Source organism: Salarias fasciatus, chromosome 1 (assembly GCF_902148845.1).
Source record: "Salarias fasciatus chromosome 1, fSalaFa1.1, whole genome shotgun sequence".
Taxonomy (NCBI): Eukaryota; Metazoa; Chordata; class Actinopteri; order Blenniiformes; family Blenniidae; genus Salarias; species Salarias fasciatus.
The window spans coordinates 22,166,910-22,180,782 of NC_043745.1; the positions used below are offsets into that span (position 1 = coordinate 22,166,910).

Consider the following 13,873-nt stretch of genomic DNA (forward strand, 5'->3'; position numbering starts at 1 on the left):
ACATTATAGTGTGTTTTTGTTTTTGTTTTTGTTGAGGGATGGGATTAAACAGTAAATATGTAAGTAATCGATTTAGTCAATGTGACAACCTTCTGATTAACTGTCTTCTTTTGACTTGTTTATTTACAGATGCATCAGATGCAGATGCTGAGAAGGGAGCCTCACTCCCCACAGAGTTAGCTGAAGCTCGCAAGTCACCTCTGGATGATCAGCAGTCAGAAAGAGAGGATTCTACGGGATTCTTGTGCTGGAAGAAAGGCTGTAATCAAGTATTTAAGTCATCCAACTCGCTCCAAATGCACTTCAATGAAGTTCACAACAAAAGGCCCCAGTTGCCTGTTTCAGATCGCCATGTCTACAAATACCGCTGTAACCAATGCAGCTTGGCCTTCAAGACTGTGGAAAAATTACAACTTCATTCACAGTATCACGTAATCAGGGCAGCCACGATGTGCTGTCTTTGCCAACGAAGTTTCAGAACACTGCAGGCCTTGAAGAAGCATTTAGAAACCAGCCACCTGGAGCTGAGTGAAGCTGACATCCAACAGTTATATGGTGGTTTGCTAATGAATGGTGACCTCATGGTGATGGGTGATCCCACTCTTGGTGAAGAGCACGGAAGTATGGGAGAAGATGACAAAGAAGGAGATGAAAGTGATCCAGAAGAGAAACAAAGCCCAACAGGCAGTGATTCTGGATCACTGCAAGAAGATTCTGGATCTGAACCTAAGCGTGCTTTGCCATTCAGAAAGGGCCCTAACTTTACTATGGAGAAGTTTTTAGATCCATCTCGTCCCTTCAAATGCACTGTATGCAAAGAGTCTTTCACTCAGAAGAACATTCTTCTGGTTCACTATAATTCTGTCTCCCACCTGCATAAGGTGAAGAGGGCTCTGCAAGAATCTACTACTGGTCAGCCTGAGCCTACCAGCAGCCCTGACAACAAGCCATTCAAGTGCAGCACATGCAATGTGGCATATAGTCAGAGTTCTACTCTGGAAATTCACATGCGCTCTGTTCTACACCAGACCAAAGCTAGAGCAGCGAAACTTGAAGCGGCAGGGGGCATCACGAGCTCTGCAAGTTCAACTGGTTTGAGTGCCGGAGGGTCAAGCATGAACACTTCAACATCTAGTCCAAGCCCTGCTAGCAACTCAACAAGTAGCTCGAATAACCACAATTCTTCTGGATCTCAGGCAGCCCAAAGTATTATTGGAGGAAATCACATAAACCAGACCCATAGCATGGACAGCATGGGGAATTCCTCAGTGAGCTGTCACTCTTCACCATCTGAGAACCATGAAATGAAAAAGTCCAAATTTTCAGAAATTCTCTCTGCAAGGGGTGCACAGCAACAACAGCAGCAACAGCTTCAACAACAGCAGCAGTTAGCTCAGGCACAAGCCCAAGCCCAAGCCCAGTTGCAACAAGAGCTCCAGCAGCAGGCTGCACTCTTACAATCCCAGCTATTCAACCCAGCACTTCTGCAGCACTTCCCAATGACAACTGATGCACTTCTCCCTCTACAACAACAGCAATTGTTATTCCCTTTCTACATCCCTGGAGCAGAATTTCAGCTAAACCCAGAGATTAATATCAGTAACTCAGCACTTGGCCTCACAGGATCCTCCCCTTCCTCACTGCTGGAAGATTTAAAGAACACAGCCCAGCAGGCCCAGCAGAGTTGCTTGCAACAGCAGTTGATGCACCATCACCTTCAGCAGCAACACCAACAGCAACTGCAGCAACAACAGCAGCAGCAGCAGCCTCACTCTCAAGTTCAGGGACAAATGGCTTTACTTCAACAAAGTGCGTCTCTCCTTCAGCAGTCTGAGAAAAAGCAGAAACAGACCTCTTCTCAGAATGAGAAGGACAGAGAAACACAAAGAGAAAAAGATTTAGTTGAAAAAAATGACGACTATGTAAACAAAGATTCTACAGACGGCAAACCAAAAGAAAGGAAGGACATTCAGCATATTTCAATAAACATAAACCATGATAGTGGCCTGCCTCCACCCAGGATAGCTTCAGATGCTCGAGGAAATGCAACGAAAGCCCTGCTCGAAAATTTTGGGTTTGAGTTAGTAATTCAGTACAATGAAAATAAACAGAAAGCTCAGAAAAAGACAGCTGGACCTAGCGGATCAAGTGGTCCAGGTGGAATAACAAGAGTGGTGGATCCTATTGAAGGATTAGAGAAACTGGAATGTGAAGCCTGTGGCAAGCTGTTTTCAAACATCTTGATTTTGAAGAGTCACCAGGAGCATATCCACCAGGCCTTCTTTCCATTTCGATCCCTTGAGAGATTTGCCAAGGAATACAGAGAGCATTATGATAAACTCTATCCACTGAGACCTCCTACACCAGAGGCTGCTCCTGCTCCCCCACCACCGCCTCCACCTCCACCACCACCCCCTCCTGCACCCCAAAGAGCACCAACACCGAATATTCCAGTCTCTTCGGCTTCACTCACACCTCCAACTGTACCTCCTCCACAGCCACCCGTTCCTATGACACAAATACCCATGCCAATGGATTTGCCCCTTTTCTCACCTCTTATGATGCAGCCCATGTCTCTTCAGTCTTTACCCACTCAATTGCCTCCCCAGTTACCATCTGTTGAGCCAAGTCTAGCATCAGACCTTGCCCAGCTCTATCAGCAGCAACTCACGCCAGCCATGCTACAACAGCAGCAGAACAAGAGGCCAAGAACACGCATCACTGATGACCAACTTCGAGTCTTACGACAATACTTTGACATCAACAACTCCCCGAATGAGGAACAGATCAAAGAGATGGCAGACAAATCAGGGCTGCCACAGAAGGTCATAAAGCACTGGTTCAGAAACACCCTGTTTAAAGAACGCCAGCGCAATAAAGACTCACCTTACAACTTCAATAATCCACCAACAACAACCCTAGAAGACACAAAAATTGACTCCAAGCCTCCATCTCCTGAACCTCAGAGACATGAATTGCATGGTAGTAAGAGATCATCTAGGACAAGGTTTACTGACTACCAACTGAGAGTCCTACAAGACTTCTTTGATGCCAATGCTTATCCCAAGGATGATGAATTTGAACAGCTTTCCAACCTTTTGAGCCTTCCTACTCGAGTTATTGTTGTATGGTTCCAAAATGCTCGGCAGAAGGCAAGGAAAAATTATGAGAACCAGGGTGATGGCGCAAAAGAGGGCGAAAGACGAGAACTCTCAAACGACAGATATATCCGGACATCAAATCTGAACTACCAGTGCAAGAAATGTAGCCTAGTTTTCCAGCGTATATTTGACTTAATAAAACACCAAAAGAAACTGTGTTACAAAGATGAAGATGAGGAAGGGCAGTATGACAGCCAAAATGAGGATTCATTGGATCTTTCCCATGAATGCTATACTCCCTCTGGGTCTTCCTGTCACACCCCAATGCCCACTTCTTCAAGTCTCTGTCCTCTTCCACCCTCGACTTCAGCATTCTCTCACATCCCATCCTCTGAGAAAGAAGAGGCTTCACCAGCATCCACCTCAAACCTTTATGATGAGAAGCCCAAGCAGTTGCCAGATATCTCTGCTGATCCACGAGAAAACCAAACTTCTATTAAACAGGAAGTTGTACACCAACCACAGTCTGAGGCACAACATCATAGGCCACAGAGAGAAGAGAAGATCCAAAATGTTGCGCAGTCCATCAAGCATTCATCACCTTCCTTTTCTCAGCAGCAGCAGTGTGGTCCCTCAGCCTCTCAGACAAGTCAGGCCTCTTCTCAAAGCTCTCACATGAGCCTCAATCCACACCTGGCCTCTGCCACACAACAACTTGCACAACAAATGATCCCGTACCAGTGTGAGCAGTGCAAGATTGGCTTCCCTTCCTTTGAGCACTGGCAGGAACACCAGCAATTGCATTTTCTCTCAGTGCAAAATCAGTTTATCCACCCCCAGTTCCTTGACCGTCCACTTGACATGCCTTTCATGCTGTTTGATCCAAGCAATCCTCTCCTGGCAAGTCAGCTACTCTCTGGGGCAATGCCACAGATTCCCAGCAGCTCTGCCACTTCTCCGTCCACCCCAACCTCCACCATGAACTCTCTGAAGAGGAAGCTAGAAGAGAAAGCTAACACTAGCCCTGGAGAGAATGACAGCACAAATAGTGGCGAAGAGCCACAGAGGGACAAGCGGCTGAGAACCACCATCACACCTGAGCAGCTAGAGATCTTGTATCAAAAATATTTATTAGATTCAAATCCTACACGTAAAATGCTTGACCACATTGCCCATGAAGTGGGATTGAAAAAGAGAGTTGTGCAAGTATGGTTCCAAAATACTAGAGCAAGAGAGAGAAAAGGCCAGTTTAGAGCAGTTGGACCAGCTCAAGCTCATAGGAGGTGCCCTTTTTGTCGAGCTCTCTTCAAAGCAAAAACAGCCCTTGAGGCACACATTCGCTCTCGTCACTGGCATGAAGCCAAACGTGCTGGATATAACTTGACGCTTGCTGGTATGTTACCGGAGCCAGACAACATGCAAATAAAAATTGATTCTCTTGAGACATCCGTGTACCCCCAACTACCCACTACCACAAACAGTGATGGACAAAGCTCTTCCATGTCACCAGTGAACAAAGGCTTGGATCTGTCTCCCAGGGGTCTACTCAGCCCTTCGTCCATCAAAGTTGAAGGAATGGAAGACTTTGAGAGTGCAACCATGTCCTCTGTTAATCTCAGCTTTGATCATAACAAAATTGATAATGACGATTGCTCTTCTGTGAATACAGCCATCACAGACACAACAACAGGTGATGAGGCTAATGCTGATAACGACAGTGCTGATGCAAAGCACAGCCACAACAGTGGTGATTACCTTTCTAAGTCTGGAGGCACAGTCCCCGGCCTTGAAAACGATGATCAGATGTCCTCCGGGCTGGTAAGCCCAGCGACAAGCTATTATGCTAAGGACTATGACAATGAACATATGATTGACCATAGCGAGACTTCAAGTCTGGCTGACCCTTGTTCACCAAGTCCTGGAGCCTCTGGAAGTAGGAGCATTGACAGTGGAGATCGACCTGGCCAAAAACGTTTCCGAACCCAGATGACAAACCTCCAGCTGAAAGTGTTGAAATCTTGCTTTAACGACTACCGGACTCCCACTATGCTGGAATGTGAGGTGCTTGGCAATGACATTGGACTTCCAAAGAGAGTGGTTCAGGTATGGTTTCAAAATGCCCGCGCCAAGGAGAAAAAAGCAAAGCTCAACATGGCCAAGCACTTTGGAATAAATCAAACATCGTACGAGGGGCCGAAGACTGAATGCACTTTGTGTGGTGTCAAGTACAGTGCTCGCCTCTCAGTTCGTGATCACATTTTCTCCCAGCAACACATCTCTAAGGTGAAGGATACTATTGGCAGCCAGATTGATAAAGAAAAGGAATACTTTGATCCAGCCACTGTCCGCCAACTTATGGCCCAGCAAGAGATGGACCGCATTAAGAAAGCCAATGAAGTTTTAGGACTGGCACAGCAGCAGGCCATGCAACAACAGGGGATGTTTGATAACCCTGCAATGCAGGCTCTGAATCTCCAGTCAGCTTATCCAAACCTGCAAGGCATCCCACCTGTACTTTTGCCAGGGGTTGGCAGCCCCTCTCTTTCCAGCTTTAACTCATCCAATTCAGGTACGTCACAATTTGGCATCCATTCACTGATTTCAAATAAATTGAGCTGCAGATTTGCAGGTGGGCAATTTTCACCAATCTAGTTAAACACCAACAGCAACTGTAAAGGCTGATTCATTTGGTGAAGTGCCCTTCTCATTAATTAATTTGTAACCTCATCTAGTAATTTTTTAATCTATTAGACGTGTTGAATCATGTTTCTTATCATTTCATCCAGTCTTCCTTAACAGATACTGTCACGACAACAAGTCCTAATTGTTGAACTGAAAAATTCCACAAGAGTAAAGATTTCAGTCAAAAAAATTTCATGGTCACATAATCAACTGCCAATCAACTCACTGACTCTTTACTTCTTCTATGTCCATTTTATGTATGAAATTGCCAGTTTTATAATGCATTGAACATCTATCTCCATCAAAAAAATGTCACTAATGTATTTCATTTTTTCTCTGCTTTTGAATATTTTCCAGCTTTAACTCCTCCAAAACCTTCAAACCTCCTGAACATGCCTGGTGCCAGTGTTCCCTCACCGAGCCTCCCGACATCTGGATTACCCAACAAACCTCCCTCCTCATCGTCTCTTGCTGCATCCAGTCCAGCCCAGACCAACACGTCTGCATCCCAGTCCAGCCCCACCTCGACATCCAACTGCACTTCTTCAACCACCCAGTCCGGCTCAAGACCTGAACCCCCCAAAGAACGCGATGCTGAGAGGGTAAGAGAGAAGGAGAAGGCCAAGGAAAAGACAGACAAGCCCTCAACCCCTTCATCAACTGGAAGCACTCCTGCCCCGTCAACTTCTGCTGCCAGCGCCAAGAAGGAAAAGCCAGATACAGCAGTTCCTGCCACGTCTATGCCAACACCCGGCATGGAATATGTGGTCGACGCTGCCCAGCTACAGGCCCTGCAGGCTGCTTTGGCATCAGACCCCACAGCGCTCCTCACAAACCAGTTTTTACCCTACTTCATGCCTGGCTTCTCCCCGTATTACACCCCACAGATCCCCGGTGCCCTCCAAGGAGGCTACTTGCAACCCATGTATGGAATGGAAAGTCTCTTTCCTTACAACCCAGCATTGTCACAAGCACTGATGGGCCTGTCTCCAGGGTCCCTATTGCAGCATTACCAGCAATATCAGCAGAGCTTGCAGGAGGCACTGCAGCAGCAGCAGCGGCAGCTTCAGCAGATCCAGCAACCCAAGGCCAGCCAAACTCCAGTTCCCCCTCAAAACTTGGGGGATCGCAAAGATTCTGCCAAAGAGCCAGTGAAAACAGAGGAGCAAAAGGGCAACCCACATAGTGAACCCCCCACTTCCTCATCCTCAACCTCGTCGTCATCCTCCTCCTCTCATAATAAAGTACCCTCTGAGCAGAATGAAATGGATGGCAAAGCTGTGGACCCCCATCTAGACCAGTACATCGTCCCCAAGGTGCAGTATAAACTGGCATGCCGCAAGTGTCAAGCTGTTTTCACCAAGGAAGATGCGGCTATAACCCATCTTAAATCAAACTGTTTTTTCGGTCAGTCTGTGGCAAACCTGCAAGAGATGTTGCTGCGTGTCCCCGGTGGCGTAGGTGCAGGGGCTGGAAGTCTCTATGACTGCCTGGCTTGCAACACTACGTTGGATGGGGAGAAAGCACTCAGTCAACACCTGGAATCGGCATTGCACAAACACAGAACAATCAAGCGATCAGTCAGAAATGCCAAAGAGCACGCTACTAGTTTATTACCTCACTCTTCAGCCTGCTTCCCCAATCCTAACACCGCATCTACCTCGCAGTCTGCCACTCATCCCATCAGCAGCCCCCCTCCCCCGCCAACAACATCAGCCACCATGCCATCCACTGCTGCATCCTCTTCCCTGTGCTCCTCCTCAACCACCCCACTTAACACCACAGCTGCCGGCAAACCCTGGCCCCAGGCCCCTTTCTCCAGAGCTTTAGCTGGGAAGCCCAATGCTAGTCCCTCCTCTTCCTCCTCCTCTTTTCCTCCAGTGTCCTCACCTTCAACGGTTACCTCAAGTTCATTGAGCACCTCAGGAGTTCAGACCTCGATACCAACAGACGTCTTTACCGACGAGTCTGACTCTGACAGCAGTCAGAAGTCAGCTGACAGGTTGGGCAGGACGGCAGAGGAGCCGCAGCAGCCTGGCTTTGTCAAAGACAGTAATAGTTGTAGTAGTAATCTTGCTAGTGTAGGAACAGACTCCATCAGATTGTAAAAGAGCTTTCAGTGATGGACAATATTTAAAAAACACAAAAAAGACAAAAAAAAATCACAAATGGAAAAAAAAAACATAAAAAGCAGCAATGTTAAAAATACATTAAAAGTATACAAACCAATTTCAGAAAAAGATGTGTAAAGACTAACTGCAATTCCAAAGCTTGTAACCAAAAATTTAAATGTTAGTGGATTGTTTTCCCATATCAACATGCTGGTTTTAATTTTTCTTGTTTGGTTTTGTTTTTTCTTTTTTTTTCTGTTCTTTTTTTTTTTTTTTTTTTTACAATTTAAATTAAAGTACATGCATACTAATATGTGAGAACAGAAAAGATCGCTGCAATTATGTTTTGGGTGATTATAGAGGAATGTTGTACTGTATGGCAATTGACTGCCTTGACAAATGGCCCAAGAACCCTGTTGAAGAAATGTGAGTCCACAAGCTGTCCCTTTCTTTTGTAATAGTTTCTACTTAATAGCACAGTCACAAAAAGCCAGTATGTACTGTATGGGAGAATAGTCTATCAGTTTTCTTGCTATTTAAGCATTCAGATACCAATGGCTTGCAAAAGTAAAAGAATAATGTAATGTCTATTTTATTCTCAGGTCAACAGCTCACTGATGTTTTTCTGTTACAGAAATCCATGTTTTAAGCCTTTTTGTTTCCAACAGGAGATTAGCATTATGTTTTCTTTCAGAACTTGATTTAATCATGTTAAGTTAATTAATTTTCATTAAGGCATTGTTTCTGGGCATTCAAAAAGGGTAAATGCTTTGCTGATTTGAATATGAAAATCCATTTAAAGTGAGGAAATCACAATCCCATTTTACCCAGAGAAGGAGAGCATTGCAGACATATTAATGAACGTTAAAAAGAGTTTGGATTAAATAACAAAAAATAAAAAAAATCAACCTTCTGTATTTATGATAGATATGAGCATTTTTGGTGTTAAGTAGAATGTGGCATTGGAAATGAATTTAAACAGTATGGTAGGTTGAAAAAAAAAACTTTGTGTACATTTAGCTTTTGTATTGTCCAATTTTATGACACTTCATTTGATGTTGTCTTGGTCATTCCGATAGTCTAGATTATGGGCAGGTAATTTATCTGAACTTTATTTCTGTCTTCTTCTCAGCTTCATGGGAAACATTCACCCAAATGCTCCCCCCTAACCTGACAAGGCAGGATCCTCTTTCAGAAATATTTAAATTTTATAATTTGGTTGGTTCTGTGCTAGCCAACACAAAAAGATCCTGGATGAAATATTGAAAGATTTATTTTTATTTAATTTTCTTTGTTACCTTTGTGCACTTATCACTGTCTGACTCCTATTTCTCACTCTTCTTGTTCCTCTATTCGCACTTATTTTTCACTGTTCTCCTGTGTTTGTAGATATGTATACTACATTGCAGGTCTTTTGTTCTTCACGTAGTGTGGCTACAGTCTTTAATTTCATTTTGACATTTTTGTTGTCATAAATGAAAATGAAAAAAGAATACTAATAATAATTCTCACGCTTTAAGACAAAAAGAAAATCCAAAGACTAAACACTTTCACCATTGGTGCATAAAGATGAGAAAAGAGGCTTCTTTATACTTGAGAATTTGTTGCTGTTTTTAGGGGAAAGAAAACAAAGTTTTAAAAGATAAAGGAGTACGCATCAGAGTTGCCGTTTCTGCTTCTTTGCGAGCAAACAGGTGGCTTTTTTACGTAAATACCAAAAACCAAAAAGGGCCCTTGTCCTTGCATTGTGGAGTAGCACCGTTACAGAGCCATTGCAGTTTGTAAGATAGAGGTTATTAATCTTTGTTTGACTTTTGTCACATTCAAATGTCCATTTTTTTAATGAAAATGTATAAGGTCTGGTCTTCAAGGACATACGTTTTGCTGCTAATGTAGAATTTTGAAAAAAAAAAAGGAAAAAAAGAGTACCTAGATGCATGCTCATTTTGCTTTTGGCTAAGCTTTAACTAAAACAAACAATAAACCAATTTCTTGCCTCTGCAACACATTTTTTTTTTCTTGTTGCAAAAACGGAACTTTGAAGACTGTGAATATATGTTCCAAAGGACATTTTGCCGACTTTCTTTTTGAACAGACCAATGTTTAAAGCCAATGATCTATAACGTTTGTAAAGAACAGTGCATTCCAAATATCACAATGTTTTGTTTTTTCTTAAGCAAGGACTGATCCTATTTCATTTGATTGCTTTTAATAATCATAATCTATTTTTTTTTCCTAATTTTTAAAGTGACTGTAAACTGTTGTGTAAATTTTTTGCATCATTGGTTGCTGAACAAAGTGACCTCCATTTGTCATTTTTGTGCTGGCATGGAACATTGCTGAAAATCCCTCCATCCAGTTAAGGTTGTTGCTCACTTGTTAAGCAAGTAATAGTGGTTACCAAAAAATGTATATAATACATCTGGTACTGACGCGTCTCATAGGTTTAGTGACATTTATGCCAGTCAAACCAACAACTAGTCTCAGAGGGAAATCATGGCTGTTTTGCTGAGGTGTTGCTGCCCCACCCCCACCTTTTCTGGGAGGTCCATCAGTGACTCGTCGCTTGTGTCTGCAGGGTGCCACGTCCACAAATAGCTTACAGGTTCTGAAGGGGGCATCTTCATTCCAAAGCATTATTTCTGGAAATAGTAGGAGGTTTTTTTGAAGATGTCCCTTTTCAAATAGGATGCTCTCATATCCAAAGAAGTCACCTGTTTCAGTTTGTTGCAATGGAAATGGATGTGCATAGGTACCCCACCTTCTCACTGAACTGTTTTTTTTCCTTTACTTTTTTTTTTTTTTTTTTTTTTCCTTAAGCCAAAACTAAGTAATATTTACATTTGTGAAGCTACTTTTTGGCCACTGTTGTATAGCCCATATATTCGCCCCAATTAGTAAAGGCACAATCTCCAAAATGTTTTAAAGTGCTTCGTCTTGCAGAGAAATGTGATTCGGTGTTAATACCACAGCATGCTCTTAAAAGTGAGTAGATCTGGTCTGCAAGCTTACCACGTCTCAAATCCAGTTCCCTGAAATACTGTTCATGAAATGTAATATCTTGATTTAAAAAAAACCTTAAGTTGTACAGTTTTTCCTCAAATATGTTTGTTTTATTTTATTTCCAGACAATGGTGAACTTGTATTGTTATTTTCTTATAAGTATTTTTTTATTTTATTTTAGTTTATGTATATTACTTTATATTATAAATTAACACTAGCTTTAATTTGAAATTGCTGAAATTGACAAACTAAAAATATGACCTGGCCACTTTATGGTGTGACAATGTTCACTGTCTCGATGACATTATTTTCTCTCTTATTTCCAAAACGTAATCCTTCATGGCTCTTTTTCTGGAAGACTAAGTTTTGGTCTCCACCATAGAATCAGCCAGCATGAACTGTGTGTGCGTGTGTGTTTGTGTGTGTGTGTGCGCGTGTGAGTGCTTCATAAGAGCCAGCATCAATTCATTTTTTTTTTCTTGTTTGCCTTTTGTTTTTATTTTTTTTCTGTTACACACCAAAACATACTGAACCACAAAGCTGGATTGTGATTAACTGAAATTCAGAAATCTAATTTAAAAGATAATGATCAGAATGATTATACTGAAGCACTGAGCAGTTTTTACTTTGATTGAATTCATGAATGTGGCCAAAGCTTTATGCAGTTGAAACAAAAAAGGAAAAAAAAGAATTTGTGCCCCAGATAACTGTATATTTTATTGTGGCACAAAACGCGATAGTGGACTCGATGATCCACAGATCAACATTGGGATACTTGATTTTAATGGACAATTCCAAGAGAGATAAAGTAAAGCTTTTGCTGTAGAGGTCATTGTTTTGCCCACTGTGAAAAACAAACAAGCCCTTGTATACAAATAGATATATTTAAAACAAGACATCAACTTTTTTTTCTTTTCTTTTCTTATTTTTTGGGTTACTAAGCAAAGAAAAAGGAGAAGGAATGATTTTTTTTTTTTTTTTTTTTTTTTTTTTTTTTTTAAGAAAGGACTCTGGGAAGCTTTGGAGAACTTGTTAGGAGGACATGAAAGGCTGTGGGAACACCAAAACTGGGCATGGGAGCCGACGGCAGGCTCAAAACAGCTTTAAAAACCACCTCCTATTTTGATTACTGACAACTCTGTAATGGGAACGGACTCTGAAACCAATGGACACGTGTGACACACTGAGGAAAGCCCTTAAAATGAAACTGAACTCAAGTGGCTCCAGCTGCCTCCTCCTCCTCCTCCTCCTCCTCCTTTCTGTCTGTCCTTTCTTTCTCCAGCTCTGCCTCTGCTTCTGCGCTCTGATGGACACTTTTACAAAATTTCAGGACAGGATGGACAGAGATGCTTGCTTCATTTCTTCCAGTTTTCACGTTGCAGCCCGTTTCATTTCCTCGCGCTTGTCTCTGAGTGACGAGCGAAGCTCTCCAGTCTAATGGCGGCCTGCCCCTCTCTCTGTTGGTTACATAATCTAAATAGAGAAATTAATAACACGGAGAGGGGATGGGTTCTCTGAGCTGTCGTTCTTAAAAAAGAAAAAAAAAAAAAAGGCAGTTACACTAAAAAAAAAAAAGCGTATTAACCAAAATTAACAACCAAACTAACAACCAAACAACCATTTGCTCCAACTTCAAAGATGAACTGTTACTTGGAGCTCTCTGTTCCTTTTGTGACTTCTGGTGCCACAATGTTTTTTTATGCTTTGAGTTTCTCTTTTTGTTTCCTTGAATTTACTCCTCCTTTGAGCCTCATAAGCATGGCTCTGTGGCTCCAGGCAGCCCATCTGAGGGTAGAAAAAAACAGCCTTGCAATGTACAAAAAAGAGCAAGTTAAACCAAAAATGTTGTTCTTGATGTCTTTTCTATACTGTAGTCTTGTTAGCTTTTTTGTTACTGTAATTATATGAAGATTTCCAAACTGTACCAAATTACATGGAAACTAACATACATACAACCACATGGAACTTCAGACTTTTAAAGACACTTTTGTCACAAAACCTTGTTGTCCTAGTTAAGTTGATTGTAGATGGTAATTGAATATACTCCTTTGAAAATATTTCATCAAGTATGTTTCTTGCTCATTGTGATACATTAAAAAAGTATGAGCATACGCTGCACTGGTTCAGACTCATCTTTGGGGGGCTGCGGGGTTTGATGATGAAGAAGTTCAATGCTTTTCTTCCTGTCTAAGTTTTGTTTAGTTTTTGTATGTTTATGTATTAGATATGTTTATGGATTTCGTAACATTTGCACTGGTTAAAAAACATGTATTTACATTATTTCAGCTACTTGGGAGTTGCCATGGTGTGTCTATCTTTACAGGGCATGCTTGGAATGTACTGTTTACAGACCAATACTATAATCATGATATGTCATATAGTATGATAACTACTCACCAGAGAAAAGCATGAAAATGTATACAAATTCTGAATGCAAAAAAGCTACCAATGTCTAAATATATATGACTTCCAACCATAAATAGAGCAGTTCTTTATAATTTCAGGAATGAAAAATTATCTAGATAGTTTTTTGTTGTCTTTCTTGGGTATTTTCTTGTCAGTAGTCCTTGCTGTTATGTCAGTTTACATCATTAGGTTCTGATCAACACTTTCAAAATGAGTATTGTGTGGTTCATGATTTCAGTTAACATCTTCAAATCTGAATTTTAAAAAAAACTTTATTTCTTTATCAGTGAAAATCCCTGCTTTATATCTGCAGCTAACAATCAAAAAGAAACTCCTTGGATTAGTTTGAAATACTTTGTTTTTTCTGAAAAATCAGCCCTGAACACAAATATTTGGAACAGATGAGTTTGATCAAATCCCTGCTGTTTGCAGTCATTTCTAACTGTGTGTAAAGCCACTAATGCTTTGCAGAGGTAATGAAATATGTACCTTGTGTGTTTATTGGAGTTATTTTCAGCAACAGCGTTTTTACCTGTAATTAGACACAGTTTAGCAAACGGAGAGTTGAAT

General features: G+C 41.7%; 1 protein-coding gene across 6 annotated transcripts in view; it reads left to right on the forward strand.

Annotated features, from left to right (window-relative positions):
- zfhx3b (zinc finger homeobox 3b) overlaps positions 1-12,495 on the forward strand; it is a 202,473-nt gene extending 189,978 nt beyond the window's left edge. For 5 of the 6 annotated variants that reach the window (XM_030102752.1, XM_030103153.1, XM_030102915.1 and 2 more), the window contains 2 exons: positions 130-5,670; positions 6,141-7,891. In XM_030102752.1, the coding sequence (XP_029958612.1) occupies positions 130-5,670; positions 6,141-7,891 (7,292 nt within the window). Of the gene's footprint in view, positions 1-129; positions 5,671-6,140 lie in introns of all 6 variants that reach the window. The other variant, XM_030102988.1, reaches the window with a different exon arrangement.
- The last annotated feature ends 1,378 nt before the right edge of the window (positions 12,496-13,873 follow it).